Source organism: Arvicanthis niloticus, chromosome 20, assembly GCF_011762505.2.
Source record: "Arvicanthis niloticus isolate mArvNil1 chromosome 20, mArvNil1.pat.X, whole genome shotgun sequence".
Classification (NCBI taxonomy): domain Eukaryota; kingdom Metazoa; phylum Chordata; class Mammalia; order Rodentia; family Muridae; genus Arvicanthis; species Arvicanthis niloticus.
Genome location: NC_047677.1, coordinates 6,938,578 through 6,960,156, shown reverse-complemented (window position 1 = coordinate 6,960,156; position 21,579 = coordinate 6,938,578). Strand labels below are relative to the sequence as shown.

General features: G+C 38.3%; 1 protein-coding gene across 1 annotated transcript in view; it reads left to right on the top strand.

Moving 5' to 3' along the window:
• The window catches only part of Kpna5 (karyopherin subunit alpha 5), a 47,530-nt gene that overhangs the window by 11,765 nt on the left and 14,186 nt on the right, over positions 1-21,579 (top strand). The window contains exons 6-8 of the mRNA XM_034524691.2: positions 1,202-1,333; positions 3,490-3,578; positions 7,910-8,009. Coding sequence (XP_034380582.1) covers positions 1,202-1,333; positions 3,490-3,578; positions 7,910-8,009 — 321 coding nt within the window. The remainder of the gene's footprint in view (positions 1-1,201; positions 1,334-3,489; positions 3,579-7,909; positions 8,010-21,579) is intronic.

The following is a 21,579-nucleotide window of genomic DNA, read 5'->3' as shown; positions in this document are numbered from 1 at the left end:
TTTAAATTGAGAGCACAAGTATATATACACTGTATGTGGTATGCTCAAAAACATTGGGAACTTGAATGTTTATTCAATCCTGATGAAATTCACCAGTGTGGTTTGGTGATAGTTCCCTGCTATGGCTGTTACCCAAATGGGTATTAATTTGGCAGTTCAGACCGGCAGTCTAAGTTCAAACTATGTTCCTGTGGGACACATTGTTCTGTAAGCAATTTTTGTAAGGCATTCACACATTTTTAAAAACATATGTACTAGTTATGAGACTTTTAAAAACTGGAGGATTTCAAATGAATATGCTGATATTTTACATTTTTTAACAAATCAAAACAGTTGTTATTACTGCCACATAATGTAACTGTGTATATGTGTGTGTAGGTATGTCGCACATGGATGTCAGTGCCCTTACAGGTCAGAGGCATCACCTCTAGAGGTACTGGCAGTTTGAGCCCCTTACTTTGGTGTTGGGAATCAAATCCCCTATAAGAGAATATGTGTTCTTAACCATTGAATGATCATTCTGGCTACTCCTATCTTACAAATCATAACTGCATTCCAATTTTCAGTATGTTTGTGGCTTTACTGGTCTTCTCCTAGGGAATAGCAAGGAGAAATTTATAAACTTGTAGTTTTCTATTTATTTTTTTATTTAGAATTGGTGAGGGTTATCGTCTCCATTGATGTTAAATATGAATTATTTCCTCAGGTTTTTTTTTTTTCTTCTTAGTCTATCAGAGGTTCTCTTATATGAAAGATTAGCAAACGTCTATCCCTCATCTGCTAATAATAAAACCTCTATGTTGAACAGATACCTAAATATCTGGCATTCTGATATTCATGTTCTTAAGTAAGGTTGGGGGTGACATGATCCCTTGGGAAGTTAGTGATTCTTTCATTTCCTTTTGAACAACTTGCTTTAGAATACCGCTGGGAAATAGTGAACCTTAGGAGTTATATGAGTTACATTGTATTTATATATTTTTGGCATTATAAGATATATTCCATTTTGGATTTTGTTTGTACAATCTAAAGAATCTGTTTGTTTTCTTAAATAAGGTTCCCCATCTATAAAGCTTACTTGTCAAGGAGTTTTCAGAATTATAAGTCAGCTTTCCTTTCAGATTTATTTTACTGTGTTTCTTCTTCCTCTCCTTTGTGAGAGCTTCTCCATGTTTCCATTCATTTCCCTTTCTTTCCCTAGTTTGAAGCTGCCTGGGCATTAACCAATATAGCATCTGGAACTTTTCTGCATACCAAGGTAGTGATTGAAACCGGGGCTGTTCCAATTTTTATCAAACTTCTCACTTCAGAACATGAAGATGTACAGGAACAGGTAAGTTTCTAACTTGTGCAGCATATTGTATATAGAGATTTTTATTTTCTCCTGAAAGTATTACATGTAACTTTGTCTCTACTTCATTTTTATGCATAGTTTGTTTAACATTTATTTATTAAAATGCATTAGTTTCTTCTCAGTCTCTGATTAGAAGTAGGAAAGATAAGCCACTTTTGGCATGATTCTGGGTTTCTAATGAGAATATTCTCAGCACAAGGATCCACTGTGAGGCATAAGAGTAAATACTCCCAAAGTCACTGGGTGGCTCAAGGCTTACATCTAGGATGCTCTGATTTTAATGTAGGGTTGTGGGTCCTGCATCTGCTCTGCCACAGAGCATGGCTGCTCATAGAGGGGGAATACAGGAGTTGACTGGGCTTATCCCACACCTTCACTGGTCAGGTGTTGGGCTGAGGCATGGAACAGCGGGAGCTGGTGGGGGGAACCCCAGGCCTGCAACAAGGCTGAGGCCATCTGGTTCTCAGGCCCTTAGATATCTAGGTGCTGCTGGAAGCCGCCGAAGAGCTGAGACTGGAGTGGAGGACCCTGCACTGGACCTAATGTGTGTGTGGGCGGGGGGGAGTGGGGGCAGAGGGAGGAGCTCTGGCTCAACCCATGAGGATGAGTCCTTGGTTTGATGGCTGCAAAATTGAGCTTGGCTTGGTGGCATCCGTGCCTGGGAGCGCAGAGAGGCCTTCTATGGGACATTAGATGGCCATTCTATAGGCAAAAGCCTTCATGGCTCCCCACGGTGGATACCGATGAAAAGAGACAGTCCATGGTTCTAAGGTATTTATTGTCATGGTGGAAAGTGGATGTGTAAAACCATACCTCACTCCTCAGGGTGGGCCTGAGATTAAATACCTTTTGAAGGAAGGAATGTCTGGAAAGGAAAGCTTATTGGCTAAGCCCTTCAGGCCTTTAGGCACTTCATTAAAATGGAGGTCTGACTTGAGCCTGTGGAGGGGCTTGAGGTGTTCATTGCCCTTATGTGACTGATGGCCACGAATCTATGGGGAGCTGTGGCTAATGACAGGGACCTGGTACCTGGAACAGGCAAAGCTCTCACTGTCCCTTCAGGGTCTCCTGGGGCTTTTAGCCTTAGCTCAACCAGGGACCACAATACCTTTCATGGTCCCATAGTTTAAGGCATACATTTTTGTTTCTTTAAAAAGAAAAATACTATGTTACTTTGAATTGAGTCATTGTCTTAGTTAGGGTTTTACTGCTGTGAACAGACACCATGACCAAGGCAAGTCTTATAAGGAACATTTAATTGGGGCTCACTTACAGGTTCAGAGGTTCAGTTCATTATCATCAAGGCAAGAAGCACGGCAGCATCCAGGAAGGCATGATACAGGAGGAGCTGAGAGTTCTACATCTTCATCTGAAGGCTGTTGGTACTAGACTGACTTCCGGGCAGCTAGGGTGAAGGTCTTAAGCCCACGCCCACAGTGACACACCTACTCCAACCAGGTCATACCTACTCTAACAAGGCCACACCTTCAAGTAGTGCCAATCCCTGGGCCAAGCATATACAAACCATCACAGTCATTTTAATGGAGTTCAGGAGTAAATTGTCAAAGTCTTGTTCTAAGAGGGACCATTTGATAACATGATTAAACCATTTTAGAAAGAAGCTCACATTTTGAGTACTTTTGTTTTTGCTATTCATGTTAATCTGTTAATCTCCTGTTTCATTCATCATTTAGTCTTGTGAAATTTTGTATTTACTTATTAATATTGGAAGGCTTTTTTTTTTATGGCATTACTTACTTTTCCAAAAAATTATTGCTAATTATCCAACACAAATTTTTTCTTATTTTTCAATAATTCATTATCTATTCCTTAATTGTACATTTGCTATCTCTAGCTTACTGGTAATAAAGTTGTGAGCATCATTATGTATTGGTTTTTATGTGCTTTTGTATTACCTGGTTATAGTCTTCACTAGAATGTAAGGGAAAGCTTTTAAATGTCCTTATGTTTTAAAATTTTACAGAATTTCACTTAAAGCTTTTCTTTCCTATTTCCTTGCTTTTCTGTTTTTCACATGTTCTTGAAACTCGTTGCTTTTTTATAGTAAAAGTCTCTTAAGAAAGTGTTTCTGTCTGGTTTAGGATATTGTCTTAAGAATACTTTATTTTTCTCAGGCTGTTTGGGCACTTGGTAACATTGCTGGTGACAATGCAGAATGCAGGGATTTTGTTTTGAATTGTGAAATACTTCCACCTCTTTTAGAGTAAGTATTTTGTTTCAGTTTATCATAAGTAAGTTAATTTTACATTTGGAAAAATAAAAATATATACTTCTACATTTCTATATAACAGTTAAATTTCCAAATAATATTTTGTAGTTTTTACCTATGTTGGCCAGACCTAAAATTACTTGAAAGCAGGTAAACCCAGGGAAAAAAAATCAAATTGTATTCTTTTTAAAAAATGTCTTTTATGTTCTTTTAATCTGTACTTATTAGTAGTCGTCACTTATTTGATGCCTTCAGTGCTAAAATAATTCTAACAGGAACATGTACTACTTTATAATATAGTAACATGTAAGTGTTCTCATAGTGTGAAATCTTTTTTCTTTAAGATAAAAATGTTGTGAGTATATTATGTGTGTGTTCAGGAATGGGGTGTGTACACTTGACTGCAGGTGTTCACCGAGGCCAAAGAGGCTGTCAGATCCCCTGAAACTAGAGTTGCATGCAGTTGTGGTTCTCCTCTGGCTACTTAACTTATAAGATTTATTTTTTTATTTATGTGCATGTGTCTGTGTTGGGAGTACATTCAAGTGAGTGCAGGTGCCTGAGAAGACCAGAAGAGGGTGTCAGAGCTTCTGGACCTAGAGTTACAGTGGTTGCCTGATATGAGTACTGGGAAAGGAACTCCAGTCTTCTGGAAGAACAGCAAGTGTTCTTAAATGCTAAGCTGCCTAGCTGCTTCACATCTAAAAATAAGTTATACTATGATATAGTGTCCTTTAAAGAAACAGCAGAGAGATGTGTGAAAGAATAATTTTTTAAAATTTTTTAAAAATTATTTATTTATTTATTTTTGGTTTTTCAAGACAGGGTTTCTTTGTGTAGCCCTGGCTGTCCTGGAACTCACTCTGTAGACCAGGCTGGCCTCGAACTCAGAAATCCGCCTGCCTCTGCCTCCCAAGTGCTGGGATTAAAGGCGTGAGCCACCACTGCCCTGGCGAAAGAAATTTTTTTTTTATACAGTGTAATTAGCATTCACTGAAAGTACATTTAGCTTAGGTGTCAATGACAAGTACCATGAAAGAAAAATTTAATCAAAGAGATGATTGGAAGAAAAAATAACTATTACTCTGTGTCGTTCTCCATCCTTTTCAGGGTAGGAGTTAAGTAGAATAAGTGTAAACATTTAGACTGTAGTTTGCAACCCTTTGTTCTAATAGACAACAATATAGAAATTATTTCTTGGCATGACTTAAGACTATTAAGTTTAATTAAGAACCAGTTGCAGGCAGGACACTGAACTGTTGCTACCGTTTTCCTGTTGTGGGCCTTCTTGTTTGCCATCGTCCTTTCCATGTGACCTTTCTCTGATCTGATTATTTGATTTAAACATATAAATTAAGCATTTTGTTTCTTTTTATGCTTTTGGTGCTATTTTATAGGTTATTTTTCTCCTTGTTAATTTGTCAGGTTCGCAGTGGTTTATGAAGGAAGTGGTAAGCTTTTGTTAGGCTCTGATCTCTTTTCAGTGTTCTACAAAGGTCTTTGTTGGTAACTGAGCAAACCTAAGTTGATAGAGAACAAAAAACCCAGTCCTAGCTGTGTACTGCTAGATATTCACATAACACATTTTAGAAGGAATGTTTCATTATGAAATTTGACTATAGAAAGTTAAAAATTTTATTGAAAATTTGAGAAGTGTGCCTTGTACAGTGAGGCACACCTGTAATCCCTACATTGGGGTGGTCGAGGCAGGATGATCAGGGGTTCAAGATCATTCTCTACTATATGAATCCCTGTCTCAGGGGGGAGGAGGAGGGGAAGGGAATCAAAGAAAATATTGACAAGCTGGAAAAGAAGTAAAGCAGGCTAGCTACCAGCATTGTCACTTTAAAGGAAGCTGCTAGCTTTAAAATGATGACGAATTGTCTATTACATTGAAATTTACTCAGCTAATGTTTAAGTAAATATACATTTTTTAGTAATGTTACGTGATCATTTCTTGTTGAAGTTTTATTTATTATGTTGCTAGTTAATTTGATTCTTAATAAATATAAATCATTTAGTTCTATAGACTATATGTTAACACAACTTTATTTAAATGTAACTTAACTTTAATTTATAATTTTGTATTGTTGCCCTGTTTTTTTTCTGCTTTGTTTTATATCAGTGGAATTGAGAAGTCTAAAAGATTTGTTGAAAAAAACTTGCCAAATTACAGTATATAATATAGACAAAAGAAAATAGTTTTATCATTTTGTTTTAAAATGAAATATCTTGGGAGGCAGAGGCAGGCGGATTTCTGAGTTCGAGGCCAGCCTCGTCTACAGAGTGAGTTCCAGGGCAGCCATGGCTATATAGAGAAACCTTGTCTCGAAAAACAAAAAAACAACAACAACAAAAAATGAAATGTATTTTTTATAGGCTTCATTTGTTTACAGGAAAATCTTGAACAGAGGTTTAGTTCTTTTTCAAATACAGATAATATAAAACTTACCATTTGATGTGTGATGGTGAGTACTGGTTGTTAACTTGAGAGGATATAGAATAACAGGAGACAAACTTCTGTGCATGTTTGTGATGGAGTTTCTCAATTGCTTTAATTGATCTTGGAAAACTCAGTTGAGGTGGGTGGCACTATTTCATAGGCTGGAATTTTATTCAGTCCTGGGTTGAATAAAAATGATAAATGAGGTGAGTACCAGTATTCACCACCATCTGCTTCCTGTGGATGGTGCATTTACTGTGTACAGTTGCCTCGAGCTCTTATCGCCAGGCCTTCCCCAACATGATGGACGCTACCTTCAAACTGTGGCCTAATATTGACTCTTTCTTTCTTAAGATTATTTTTTCTTTTTTAGATAGCATCTTACACTTGATTGTGTGTAGCTTAGCTTGGAACTTTTGTGTGTATCTTGGGATGGCCTCATGGCAGTCTTCTTACTTCAGCCTCTTTTTCTGGGATTACAGGATGAATGAGCTGCTATATCCAGCTCCTTTTAACCATTTTATGTTCTTCTATTCAGTGGCATCAAGTATATTTCTAGTGTTAAACAATTATCAACACTATGGACTTTCTGAATTTTTTTGTTCAACTCAGACCTAATGCTCATTAAGCAGTCCCATCCCAGTTCAGCATCACAGTCCTTGGAAACTAAACTCTGGTTTATGTCTTTACCTTTTCTGGACATGTCATAAGTTGAATACACTAAAATGATCTGTGTGTCTGGGTTGTTTCTCTTACTGTATTGTTTTCAGACTCCACTTGTTGCATGTATTAGCATTTCATCTTATGGCTGAATAACATTGCATTTTTGCAAAAAAAGTAATTGCCACTCTAAATCTCTAGATTGCATTCTTAACAATAGAAAACATGGGTTGTAATGTAATTTATTTAGGTCTTTAATTTAAATATTTTGTAGTTTTTAGTAAGCAAGTCTTACATCTTCTAAGGCAGTCTCCAGTTTACATTGGCTGAACATATGATTAGTTTGATGGTTAATAGTGGAACATAATTTCATAGAAGCTGTCTTTTGACTTTTGGCCTTTTCCTGGATTAGCAGTATATGAGGGATACTCTTGTGATTCCAGGAAGTAGTGTCAAATGTCAGCTTCTAGTTAGCCATAAGATGAGAGCAAACACTGACCCCATGTAAAGAACTGTGTCGCTATGGTCTTTTAGTAGGCATGTACAACCCTGGGCCTTTCTATGCCTGCTCTAGTTCTGAATAATGACACAGAGACTATTTTTATAAGCTTTTGGCCTTAAAACTAGGCATTGTTTCCTACTAGCTCGTAACTAAATTATCCCAGTTGTGGGGAACCTGAGTGTTCAAATATGAGCCTGTATGGGCCAGTCTCATTCAAACCATCAGAATAACTATTATATATTCAATATAACATATTGAATGTGTGGGAAGATTGTTAATAACTTCCTAGGGAGCTGAGAGAAGAGATATCTTGTTTCAGATACTCAGTTTCTTAGCATCTATCAGGATTTGTTGTAAACCAGCTTACACACACACACACACACACACACACACACACACACACACAAAGATTTGTTAAAATAAAAGAATGTCCTTTACCAGTAACTGACCTTCATTGAATTTGACACTCTATTCCCTGCTTTCTGGTTTTGTATAATGTAGCATTTTCATATTTTAACAAAAAGTAATTTTGTATATTTCTTCTGATATCTATTATCTTCAATTTGTTAACAACTTAAGTGTTTAGATCTAATATAATACATCTTAAGTTCCCTTTTTTGTTTTATCAGTTTAAATATTAATTATATCAAAGAAAATTAAGAAAATAGTTGAAATGGAAAAGTGAATATAAAATGACAATTCTTTTTCTTTTCTTGGCAGGTTATTAACAAATTCAAACAGACTTACAACCACCAGAAATGCTGTATGGGCCCTCTCAAATTTATGTAGAGGCAAAAATCCTCCTCCAAATTTTAGTAAGGTATGAGCAAAACATACAAGTTAAGAAATCTGCTCCTATTAATTAGGTTATTATAGATGCTTTTGAAGTTCGAAGGAATTATTCTTACTTTCTCTATGAACTAGATACTATTTAAACATTAAGCAAATTAAAGTTTATAGATTTCTACTCTTTCCCTCTCAGGTTCCTCTGGCCAGAAAGTTCCCACTATAACCAGATATTTATATGTCTTAAAGTTGAATTAGCAAAGTTATATTTGTAGTCTAGTTCTTTTTACTTATAGGACATTGAAGTCACCCCATCCCCATATGATTAAGATCCACTGTTAGGCACTAGAAAATGGCACAGAGACTTTGGGATAAGTCATCTAACATTTCATTGGTTGGTAGTTTCTAAAATACATTTAACAGCGTGACTATAAAGAGGCCTGTGTGCAAATATTTAAGGCAACTTTATTCATAATTATAAAAATAACCTAGAAACTGTACGTGCTCCTTAGTGTATGGATGAATTAATTATGGCTTGTTCATTTGGCTAAATACAACTGAGCAGTAAGAAGGGACAAACTACTGATGCATACATTAATCTCAAAAGCATTAAGCTAAATTAAAGGAGTATATAAATGTTTCATTTTATATGACTCTATTTACATGTTTTGAAAAAGAAATCTAAAAGAATAAAAATCATATTGGGGACTGTCTGAGGTGAAACTATTGAGCACCAAGGGATAGAAGGAAAATTTTTACAATGGTGGAAGTATTTTGTAATATGATTGGATATTGGTTATCCAACTGTATATATATTTACAGTGCAAACTGATGTACCAAAAAGTAGTAGACTACTGAAGTGTATTCTTAAAGCACGTATAATTCTCTTGTACACTAGCTCAATAATCTTGTATTTTTAAGGCATCTTTTAAAAATACTTAATTTTTATTTTATTTTTTTCCTTTTTTGTCTTTTAGTTCCTTATTTTTTTTTTTATATTACAGATTTTATTTCCCACCTCTCCCCATCTACCTTCCAACTGTTCCACATCCTATACCTCCTCCCCACCCCCCTGTCTCCAGGAGGATGTCTCCTCGCCCCCACCCAACCAGATCTCTAAACTCCCTGCGGCCTCCAGTCTCTTGAGAGTTAAGTGCATCGTCTCTGACTGAACCCAGACCCGGCAGTCATCTGCTGTATATGTGTTGGCCTCATATCATCTGGTGTCTGCTGCCTGGTTGGTGGTGGTCCAGTGTTTGAGAGATCTCAGGGGTCCAGGTTAATGAGACTGCTGGTCCTCCTACAGGGTCGCCCTCCTCCTCAGCTTCTTCCAACCTTTCCCTAATTCAACCACAGCCATCAACAGCTTCTGTCCATTGGTTGGGTGCAAATACCTGCATTTGACTCTTTCAGCTGCTTGTTGGGTCTTCCAGAGTGCCTTCATGATAGGTCCCTTTTTGTGAGCGCTCCATAGCCTCAGTAATAGTGTTAGGCTTTGGGACCTCCCCTTGGGCTGGATCCCACTTTAGGCCTCTTGCTGGACCTTCTTTTTCTTGGGCTCCTCTCCATTTCCATCCCTGCAGTTCTTTTAGACAGGAACAAATAATGAGTCAGAGTTTTGACTAAGGGATGGCAGCCCCCTCCCTCACTTGATGTCCTGTCTTCCTGCTAGAGGTGGGCTCTATAAGTTCGTTCTCCCTACTGTCAGACATTTCATCTAAGGTCCCTCCCTTTGAGTCCTGAGAGTCTCTCACCTCCCAGGTCTCTGGTGCATTCTAGAGGGTCCCCCCCCAACCTCCTACCTCCCAAGGTTGCCTGTTTCCATTCTTTCTGCTGGCCCTCAGGGCTTCAGTCCTTTTCCCTCACACCATACTAGGTTCCCGTCTCTCCCCACCCCTAGTACACTTTCCCTCCCAGGTCCTTCCCTTCATCCCTCCCCACTTGTGATTGCTTTCTTCTCCCTCTGGAATGGGAATGGGGTATCCTTACTTTCTCCCTTGTTGACCTTTTTGAGTTCTGTGGACTGTATCTTGAGTATTCTGTACATTTCTTTCTTTCTGTTTTCTTTTTTTCCTTTTTTTTGGGTGGGGGGGCTAACATCTACTTATTAGTGAGTACATACCATGCATTTCCTTTTGGGTCTGAGTTGCCTCAGGATGATATTTTCTAGTTCCTTCCATTTGCCTGCAAAACTCAGGATGTCCTTATTCTTAAAAGCTGAGTAATATTCCATTGTGTAAATGAACCACATTTTCTGTATCCATTCTTCTGTCATGGGACAGACATCTGGGTTTTTTCCAGCTTCTGGCTATCACAAATAAGACCACTATGAACATAGTGGAACACTTGCCCCTGTGGCATAGTGGGGCATCTTTTGGGTATATTCCCAAGAGTGGTATTGCTGGGCCTTCAGGTAGATCTATTTCCAATTTTCTGAGGAAACTCCAGATTGATTCCCAGAGTGGTTGTACCAGTTTGCAATCCTACAGTGTAGGAGAGTTCCTCTTTCTCCACATCCTCGCCCACATGTATTGTCACCTGAGGTTTTGATCTTAGCCATTTTGTTTGGTATAAGGTGGAATCTCAGGGTCGTTTTGATTTGCATTTCTCTGATCACTAAGAACTTTGAACAATTCTTTAGGTGCTTTTCAGTCATTCGAGATTCCTCTGTTGTGAGTTCTCAGTTTAGTTCTATACCCGATTTTTTGATTGGGTCGTTTGTTTTCTTTGGTGGTTAGCTTCCTGAGTTCTTTATATATTTTGGATATTAGCCCTCTATCAGATGTGGGGTTAGTGAAGATTTTTTTTCCCAATCTGTAGGTTGCCCATTTATCTTATTGACTATGCCCTTTGCCTTACAGAAGCTGTCCAGTTTCATGAGGTCCTATTTATCAATTCTTGATTTTAGAGAATGAGCCATTGGAGTTCTGTTTAGGAAACTTCCTCCTGTGTCAATGAGTTCAAGGCTCTTTCCCACTTTCTCTTCTATTAGATTCAGTGTATCTGGTTTTATGTGGAGGTTCTTGATCTACTTGGACTTGAGCTTCATGTAAGGTGACAAATATTAGATTATGGATCAAGATACTTTTTTACTTAAAAAATTTGAATTTTTAATGTGATTGGTACCTTACATAATATGATGTTAAATTTTGTGGTGTGCCAGGTGTTTGGAGGCTCATCTTTAATCCCAGCATTTGTGAGCCAGCCTATAAATTGCAGACTAGCTGTGACTACTTAATGAGGCCCCTTCTCAACAACAAGAAAAATCAAACCAAAGTGTGGGTGTGGTAAATATATTGTAGAAAAATGTAAAGTGCACCTTTTTTCTTAGGAGACATACATAAACTAAAAGAAAGTAGTTAGAGATGAAGTATCATGATGATTTTTTTTGTTGTAATCCATAAGCTTACTCTCCTGCTAAAAAAAGACAAACATACATATGTATAAACATATACACTTAAAATGTCATATACATGAATGTTAAGAGAAAGAAAATGTGGCAAAATGTTAACATGTTAGTATTGACTGTGATTTTATTTTTATTTATTTATTTGATTTTTTTGTTGTGATTTTTGTGCAAATCCTCTATAGGTTTGAAGTTTTTCAAAGTAATATATTGAGGAAGTCTATTCCCCCATTCTTCCTCCCTCCCTCCCTCTCTCATACTATAGAACACAGTACCTTTTATCACCAGGGATATTGCAATAGCTTCCTAGAAAAATCATCTTTCTATTTTTTATTTTTTGTTTGTTTTCTTTGTTTTTTACTCATCTATCTTTTTTCTTCTCAAGAAAACAAGAGTGATCTACAAATTTGAAGCTACACCTGTTTCCAGTCACTGCCCCATTTTATTTAAAGAACAAGATAACTTTGTTTAAAACCCTGTTAAGAATTGTCCTACAGCAACCCTCTGTTATGTCTCTGACTCATGTCCTATTTATATCTCACTTTATCTTCTGGCTGTACTGGACTGTTTGCTGCTACTCAGATTCACACAACATGCTTTGTGTTAGCTCTTCTCTCTGCTAAAAACAACTAAGATGATTCTTAGTAATTTTGACCTTAGGGTTTTCCTTTCTCTCTCTCTCTCTCTCTCTCTCTCTCTCTCTCTCTCTCTCTCTCTCTCTCTCTTTCTCTCTCTCTCCCCCCTTCCTTCCTTCCTTCCTTCCTTCCTTCCTTCCTTCCTTCCTTCCTTCCTTCCTTGTAGTCTAGGATTCATGTTGTCAATTTTTTCTTTTCTTTTTTTTAATTGGATATTATATTTATTTACATTTCAGATGTCATCCCCTTTCCCCATTTCCCCTCCCTAGAACCCCTTGTCCTATTCCCCCTTTCTCCTTTTTCCTTTTATACCATTTCAATTACATGCAAGTATTCAGGTCAGTTCTGAATTGAGGAACTAGCAATATAATAGATGCAAATAGTCAAGGAACAAGCAAGACAATAAACACAAATAGTCAGAGAACCAGCAAGGCAATAAACAAAATTCCATGAACACTCCCATGATCACTGGTTCTAAAGGCTTATCAGGATGACCAAAATATCTGAGGCTATTTCCCTGTTTTAGCCCAAAGTCATTTTCATGTCTGAAGCCTATTTCCTTGTTCTAGCCTAAAATTTAGATTCCTGCCTGAAATTACTTCTTTGTTCTAGTCTAATGTCAGATTCTTGCCTGAAGCCCACTTCCTTGTCCTTGGCTAATGCCATATTTCTGCCAAGCAGCCCATTTCTTTGTCCTTGGCCCATGTCAGATTTTTTCTGAGCAGCACCAAAGGCTCTCTGCCTCTCCCCCTTTTTTATTTCATTAACAAGACTGAGCCTGTGTTAGGTCATTCTGACAAGAATGTCTTCCTTACCTGTCATGGAATATGCATTATCAAATGCAATGCACTGAAGATCTATGTTTGTGAGTGAATTTTCGGTTGCTGAAACTATGACCAAGACAACTTACAAAGCATTTACTTGGACTCATGGTTTCATAGGGTTAGAGTCCATAATATCAGACCAAAGTAGGCAAGTTGCAGACATGTTGACAAGAACAGAAGCAGAGAACACACTGGGAGTGGCAAGAGTCTTCTAAAACCTCAAGGCCTGCTCCCACTACCACACCTCCTCGAACAAGGCCACAACCCCTAATCCTTTCCAAAAACATCTAACTCTCCCAATTGTGGACCAAATCTTCAAACATATGAGTCTATGGGGGCCATTCAAGTTAGCATAGGATCCAAATTTTCTTTTTATATACCTTACATGTAATAATAATTAGATTGAAAATTTAAACTATGAAAAGTTTAAATATTTACTAACTCATTTATAAAAATAAAAACAAACCGAGTATATGTTAAGTAATACTTACTATAAAAAACACCTTTGAAAAGAAGAGACATTTTTATGAGAGCATTAGTATTGATTTACATTTTCTGACCTGAGGATGTGTTTTATGTGGGTCTGCTGATTGAACTTAGGAACTTTTGTTCTAGACTGCTGAGCTGCATCCTTAGCCTTTTGTTGCAGTTGTTTTGAGACAGGGTCCACTATGTAGCTCAGACTGGTCTTGCATTCACTATGTAAAAACCAGGCTGGCACGAATCTCACAGAGAGAGATCCATCTGTCTCTGCCTCTCAGTGCTGGGAATGAATATGTGTACCAAATGCCCAGCTAACTTTTTGGGTTTTTGAATGGGATTTTATTATGTTGCTCAAGATACCTAGAACTTGTCTGTAGTCTTCTTGCTTATGCTTCTACTGGAATTTCAGGTGTTACCACTGTGTCTCATATAGTTTTACAAGTGTCATTTCTTCCTATGTACTAATTTGCTGTGCTGTATGGTCTTAGCTGAAGAATATAATGTCTTTTGATAATCATGAATGAATGTCTTTTATGCTATGCCAACACTTGAGTGGTATCCTTGTTTGAGACAAGGTCTCATTGTGTATGTTTCGTGTAGTATTAAATACTGATACTGTCCCTGGACTGCAGCCGCACTTCTATCCCTTCCTGAGACAATTTTGTTTTTCCTTCCTTTAGCTCCAGGATTGTCTGCTCTCGGAGGGCTGGCAGTGCCAGCCCACTCCCAAGACCCTTGAATCCCTAGATAAAAGACACACACACACAGCTTGCTTTGTTATTTTATAACTTCCCTACTAGACACAATTGCTGGGTGCAGATATGTCACGTCTGGAAAGTCATGCCCTTATCTCCATCACCCCTCCTGCACTAAACTTAGTGGCTTGATCCACCTAGCCCCTGCCAAACGTCCTTGGCCACCTACTAGTAGCAGAGGCCACAGGCCCTAGCTGCCCCTGAAGCTTTACATGATTGTTGCATCCTTCTTCCTCCAAAGCATGGCAGAAAAGGTCCCTTTCCTTCCTTGTGTCTGCCTTTTCCTCCTGGGACCCGGAAGTTCCACCTGTACCCTCTGTCTATCAGTTGGCCCCCAGCCTTCTTTATTGACAAATCAAAAACCAAGAACCTCCCCTTACATGTATATCCTTTGCTGGGCTAAAAATGTTAAACCAGGCTGCCCTGGAACTCCATGAAGTTACCTGTGGTAAAGGCCTGTGTAACCAAAGCCCATCTGAGTGGTAGTTTCTTAAAGAGTTCCTCTCACTGAGATGTTTCAAATTCCACCATTGAACTTTTTCTTCTCGTTAATCTTACATTGAACTTGGAAGGGAATTTTTCCCCATTTGGAAAATAGGGTCCCCTAAATTATTATTGGAGCATTATATACACATATATCTTAAAGTGTACCATTGTTACCATCAGTATTAGGAAGCTGTCAGACTCAACAGGAGATGATGTAAGTTTTCTAAATTTCTAATTTATGGAATTCCTAAATTAGCATTGACAAGAAATACAGTCAGCTGTAGTTCTTGAAACAACAGATACACTTTGTTTGTAGTTTCTAAAATATCCTCCAGATATTTAAGACTTAATAAGATTAAATCATCTAAGTGAAAATGCAGTTCAGTGTGGAAAAGTGGCTAGTTGAGTTTGTGACTCGGTCAGTGCTTTTCAGACCGCCCAAATACTTCCCTGAGTAGAAGTGGTACATGGATGTTCCCATCTCATCTGATAAATCATGCATACAGGGCATGAATACAAGGCGCGAGTTTAATGAAATTTATATCTTTCACTACTAGTTCAGGTGATTCTTCCAAATGTTTCTTTTTTGCCAGAGATTAAGAATATAATGATTTTTTGCTATTTCTTCCTTGAATTGTGTTCAGGTGCTGATATTTTTACCTATCATCTATTTTTATCCATTAGTGCATATGTCACCAAAATAAAAAACACAGTTTATATTTTACCATTGTTAAGAAAACAGTTTTGAGATCATGCATCCACTAAAAATGTGTCAGGACTCTCCTCTCCAGGCCCCCATTGACCTCCTGTGCTCACTGCTCTACCTTGCCAGATATTGCCTCTTACATTGGTCACTTGGCTGATTTTCTTCCTTAAAATATTTGTTTTCATTTCTGTGTGTCTGTCTGTCTGTGGAGGCTAGAAGTTGCAGTGCCTGTTCCTCTGCAACAGCAAGACCTGTTGTTCCATCTCTGTAGCACCAGCTGCTTCTCTTGCTGCTTTTGCTTTGGAAGTGCCAAGTTTGAGAGTATTGTACTGACTAGTGTACTTTATATTGTAATCTATCAATATAATAGCCCTGAGTTTTGCTCACCCCATTATTTTACTCTCCTTTCTTTCCTTTTGACATAATATGTTATTTATATTAATTTAAAGTAATTTTTTTTTTTTTTTTTGTGGTGGGGCTGGAAAGATGGTTCAGTGGTTAAGGGCACTAGCTGCTCTTCTAGATGTCCTGAGTTCAATTCCCAACAACCACATGGTGACTCACAACCATCTGTAACATGATCTAGTGCTGTCTTCTGGCATGTAGGTGTACATGCACATAGAGTATGCATACACATAAAAATAAATAAATTAGAAAAAAAGAGTGAATTTTTTTCTTGTTTATCTGTTATTTTCAACTGTTCAATTTTCTTTACAGATTATTATTTATCTTAGTTGTTTTCCTTTGTTATCTGCTGATCCTTAGCTTTGGACACATTTAGGACTGAGGCACAAAACTCACTGGTAGATAGGTATATGTGTGGGGCAACAAATCCTTATCTTTAACTCCATTTAGAGTATTTCTGAATATATTGTTTTTTTTTTCCCCAGGACAGATTTTGCATTCTTTTGCTAGAAGATAAGGTATAGTATAGGTAACACAACTAGTTCCAGGAATGCTGAGAATTGGATAGTACAAGGGAGGGTGTCACAATCATGGGTGTATTTTACATAAATTCTGATCCCTTCATTGCTTTGTTATAACCCACACTCTGCCTAACACCTACTCATTTTGCATATGGCTTACATATTGTTTTCCCTTTGTACTGAAATAAAACCCTAATCATTGCCTTTGAAGGTTAGTCACCTGTTGTAGGATGTAGGGTCTGAACTTTATTCACATGCTATCTCTTTTTTTAATCTTTTTTTAAATTATAGGGGTTTTTTTTTCTATTTTTTTATTGGTTATTTTATTTATTTACATTTCAAATGTTATCTCCCTTTTCTGTTTCCCCTCCACAAAACCCCTATCCCAACCCCATTTTTCCCTGCCTATATGAGGGAGCTTTCCCAGCCACTCACCCACTCCCACCTCATGTCCCTAGCATTCCCCTACACTGAGGCATCCACAGGACCAAGCGCCTCTTCTCCCATTGATGCCAGATAGGGCAATCCTCTGCTACATATTCAACTGGAGCCATGGGTCCCTCCATGTGTACTCTTTTCTTGGTGGTTTAGTCCCTGGCAGCTCTGGGGGGTCTGATTGGTTGATATTGTTCTTCCTATGGGATGCAAATCCCTTTAGCTCCTTCAGTCCTAATCCCCTAACTCCTCAATTGAGGTCTCCATGCTCAATCCTTGGCTACAAGCATCTGCGTGTATATTGGTCAGGCTCTGGCAGAGCCTCTCAGGGAACAGCCATGCCAGGATCCTGCCAATAAGCTCTTCTTGGCAGTAAGCAATATTATCTAGGTTTGGTGTCTGCAGATGGGATGGATCCCTCGGTGGGGCAGTATCTGGATGGCCTTTTCTTCAGTCTCTGCTTCACTCTTTGTCCCTGCATTTCCTTTAGAATGGGACAATTCTGTGTTAATATTTTTGAGATGGGTGAGTGGCCCCATTCCTCAACCAGGGGCTGTGTGTGCTTAACCTCTGGAAATGGTCTCTACAGGTTCTCTCTTCCCTTTCTTGGGTATTAAAGCTAATATCATCCCCATTGAGTCCTGGGAGTCTCTTGCTTTCCTGGCATTTGTGACCTTCTAGTGACTATACCCAAATCCCCTTCCCCCACCACTATACACCTCTGTTCAATTTCCTGACCCTCTGTACATCCCCCTGTCTCCTCCCACACCTGTTCTTACCCTCCCCCCTTTCCCTCCTCCTTCTCTCTTCCTCCCAGGCCCCTTCCTTCCTCTACCTCCTGTGGTTATTTTTCCCCCTTCTAAGTAGGACTGAAACATCTACACTTTGGTCTTCCTTCTTCTTGAGCTTCATATCATCTGTACATTGTATCATGGGTATTCCAAGCTTGTTTTTTTTTCTAATATCCACTTATCAGTGAGTACATACCATGTGTGTTCTTTTGTGACTGTGTTACTTCACTCAGGATGATATTTTCTTTCTTTTTTTTTTTTTTTTTTGACTTCTTTTTTTTTTATTTATTTATTTTTTATTAGATCTTTCATTTACACTTCAGATACCATCCTGTTTCCCCATTCCCCCCCCTTAGAAAACCCCTATCCCATGCCCCCTTTTCATTTTGCATTTATACATTTTTTTAAGAAATGTTAATCATAGGCTTTATAAGTTTGGTATTGTTCAATCAGAGGTGTAACCCACTACCCAACCTAGATATATCAACTATCTTTGACTGGTGGAGATACATGAACATCTGCTTCCCTGTCTCCCCCCTCTATCTCTCTTTCATCACCTAGCTTCTCCTCTCCTTCTTCTTCTCCTCTTCTTACTCCTTTTCTTCCTCTCAGTACTCCTCCCACCTTAGCTCCTCCTGCACATCACCCTTCCTGTTAAAAGGAAACTTTTCTCTCAAAATACAATTAGAGCATAATTATGCCTATTTGTACCAGTGAGGTACAAGATAGTCCTAATACCCAGTCCATCCTTTTGTTGACTAACCAGCACCTCTGTCATCTATCCTAACTAAAACACTTAGTTCTGAACCTGGCTTTTTCCTTGGCTTTAGGATGAATGTCAGCTGATGACCATACACTCAGATCTTTTCTCTCAAAGTAAATAGCTATAAGTTTTCAACCCCATCAGAAATCCAGAATGACTGAGTTGACTATAATTATGGGAAGCACAAAGCATAGCTTCTAAAACTTAGCCAATTTATAGAGACCTCTGAACACCTGGACACTCGCTCTACTTCAAAACGTTGGAGCATCTGTTCTTCTGCCTTCTGGCCCAGGATCATCTGACAGACCTTAGTGCTGCAGAATTATTAAGGGCTGATTACTCTGTCTAGGCAGATATAATCAGTCGACTATTCTGCAAGTGTGTCCTTTTCTGGACAGTAATTTGTCTGTAGAAGGAAAGTGGCAATTCTTGCCTAGTGGCTGTCTCACCACAACTGGAGTAATTCCAAGGATGCTCAATTTCTTCTTAGAATTCAATATAGGAAGCTGTCCGGAGCAGACAGGTCTCTAATGAAAATGAACATTAATACTGAAATGTTTGTCATGTCAATTCTAAGGATTTCTGATGTTTTGAAAACCAGCTATCCATGTAAGGTAATCTGGACTGTTGCCTGTTAACTCCACTCAGCTATTTCTAAATAAAACATAGAGAACACCCTTATAATAAACTCCAAGCCATGAATTTGCTATAGTCCCTTAACTCACAGGCTGACCATCTCAAATCAGTTAAAAAAGTTAAAGAAGGACTGGGTCTAAGCTTTGTATTCCTAAATGTGTTATACTGGTACAATGCCTATGGGAGTAACAATATTCATCTCACTCTTATATCACTAAGAAGCTCATGCCAATGAAAATCTTAAAATTTGTAAACAAAGTAAATTGGTGCCATTTAAGAATTTATATCTTCATCTTGATATTAATTATACAGATTTCTACTAATAGGTTATGGCTATGCAATAAACCCTAGCTAATCCTCTCTATTCTGACAAAACCACTTTTCCCTAGAGAGACAGCCCAACATTTACCACCTTAGTCCCCAAGCCCAGGGAATAGGGGCGCTGACTCATCATTAGCTTCTTCAAGCTGATTATGGGCGTTGAGATATTAGAAGAGGAGTGGGGGGGGGGGGAGAGAGCAAGTTGACAATCCTCTGATGCTGTGTCTTCGCTGCCTCCAGATGGAATTCACGGACCTCAGAGGTTTGAGCAGGTCTGCCCAGCTTGCTTGTTGAGTAGATACACCAAGGCTGATCATTCTGCAATATACAATTCTCAAAGCAAATTTTAGTATCAAGATAGTTTTTTTTTTTTAAAGAGGGCTGACATTTTATTAAGAATGTTGGTTCTAACCGCTTTTCTATTTTTCCCCTCTTTTATTGGATATAATATTTACATTTCAAATTTTATCCCCTTACCATATTTCCCCCACCACCCAGGAAACCCTTATCCCATCCCCCCTCCTCCTGCCTCTATGAAGGTGTTACCCACCTACCCCCAGCCTCCCTCCCCACCCTCAGATTCCCCCCCCTCAGTGCTCAGCCTTCAGGGTACCAATGATCTTGTCTCCCACCTATGCCCAACAGGGCCATCCTCCCCTACATATACAGCTGGAGTCATGTGTCTCTTCCTATGTGCACCTGGGCTGGTGGTTTAGACCCTGGGGAGCTCTGGCTGGTTGGTATTCTTGCTCTCCTCACAGGGCCACCAGCCCGTATGGTTCACGGTTCCCTCAATTTACTCTCTAACTCCTCCATTGGGAACTTTGATCAGATTAATGGATAGCTGTGGGTATCTGTCTCTGGGTATGTCCGACTCTGAGAGACCTCTAAGGAGACAGCCTTATCAGGCTGCTGTCAGCTTTCCCAGGATGATATTTTCTAATTCCATCTATTTGCCTGTGAATTGCAACTTTGTGTCTCCTGCCTTCTGTTGCACAGGAGGACTTTGGGGGTCATTTTGGTTATGGCGATCAAGTTGGATTTTTTATTATTGGCACCTTTCTCAGTAAGCATTTGGTATTGGTGTTGGGGGGGGGGTCTTCCTTTGTCAGTTTTTTGTTTTTTTTTTATTTAATTTCATCACCATTGGCAAGATTTTAGGTATCTGCTAATTTCCTCAAAGATAAATTTATGTTAGTTACTGTTCTTTGTTTCTGACAAGAACTTTGTGGGTTTGTCTTGTTGATTGTTTTTGAGACATAGTGACCCTGGCTGCCCTGAGATCCACTTGCCTCTCCTTCTTAAACGCCCTGATAAAAGTTATGTGTCACAACATCTGACCCTAGTATTTTCATTTTTAATTACATATATATTAACTAACCTGAGTTTATTAAACTTAGACATTTCTATAGTTTTTTTTTTTTTTAACTGTTATTGGGGGATTAATCTCATAACAATCTGTAAGTCCATTTCTAGGGAACCTGATGCCCTACCCTTTTCTGGCCTCAGGGCACCAGGCACGCAAGTGATATACACACAGAGAAACATGCAGGCAAACACCCATACACATAAAACGTAAACTACATAAATTTAAAACAAGCTATTTGATGCATTGCCTTTTTTAAAAAAAAAAAGAAAAGAAGAGAGTGAGAAAAAGAGAGAAAGAAAGAAAGAAAGAAAGAAAGAAAGAAAGAAAGAAAGATAGATAGATAGATAGATAGATGGATGGCTATTGGCAGTAATAGAGGCATGGTTATGGAGAAAGTAAAAAAGCTAATTTTGTTTAATAACTTATGGATAGATACATGTATCTCATAAGACGATTTCTATCCCTGAGCCCTACAATTATCCTTAGAGAATGGATGCAGCAGAGATAACCAGTTTTAGAAGATACTATTATGTACTAATTCAGTCTTTAGAGGTAGAGGGAAAACTATATCTAGCAGTTAACATATGTAGTTTTACATTATCTTATCTATAGTTTTGACTTCTGAGTTTTCAATTATTCTTGGCCTAAAAATGGCAAATGGGAAATCTAGAATTAAGTAATTCATAAGCTTTAATTGCATTCCTTTCTACACACCATTATGAAACTTTCTGCTCTCCTAGCCCGTTAACAAATAATTTTTTGTTCACGCTGTGAAGTGCTTCTCATTTAAATGAAAATATGAACGTTTTGAATTAATAAAAGAAAACAAATATGTTGAGGTTATTGAAATATATGGTAAGGGGGAAATCATTTATCCATAAAATTATAAAGAACTAAAATGATTCTTTGTTAAAACTTGAACTTCAGTGCCTGACAAGTACTTGGTTAAAGACATTATATTTGTGTCTGTGTGTATAGGAAAACAATATAGACCTATGTATGATTTTAGGCATCCACTGGTGGCTCAGAATATATTGTCAACAGAGAAGGAATGAGAATATAAGCCAC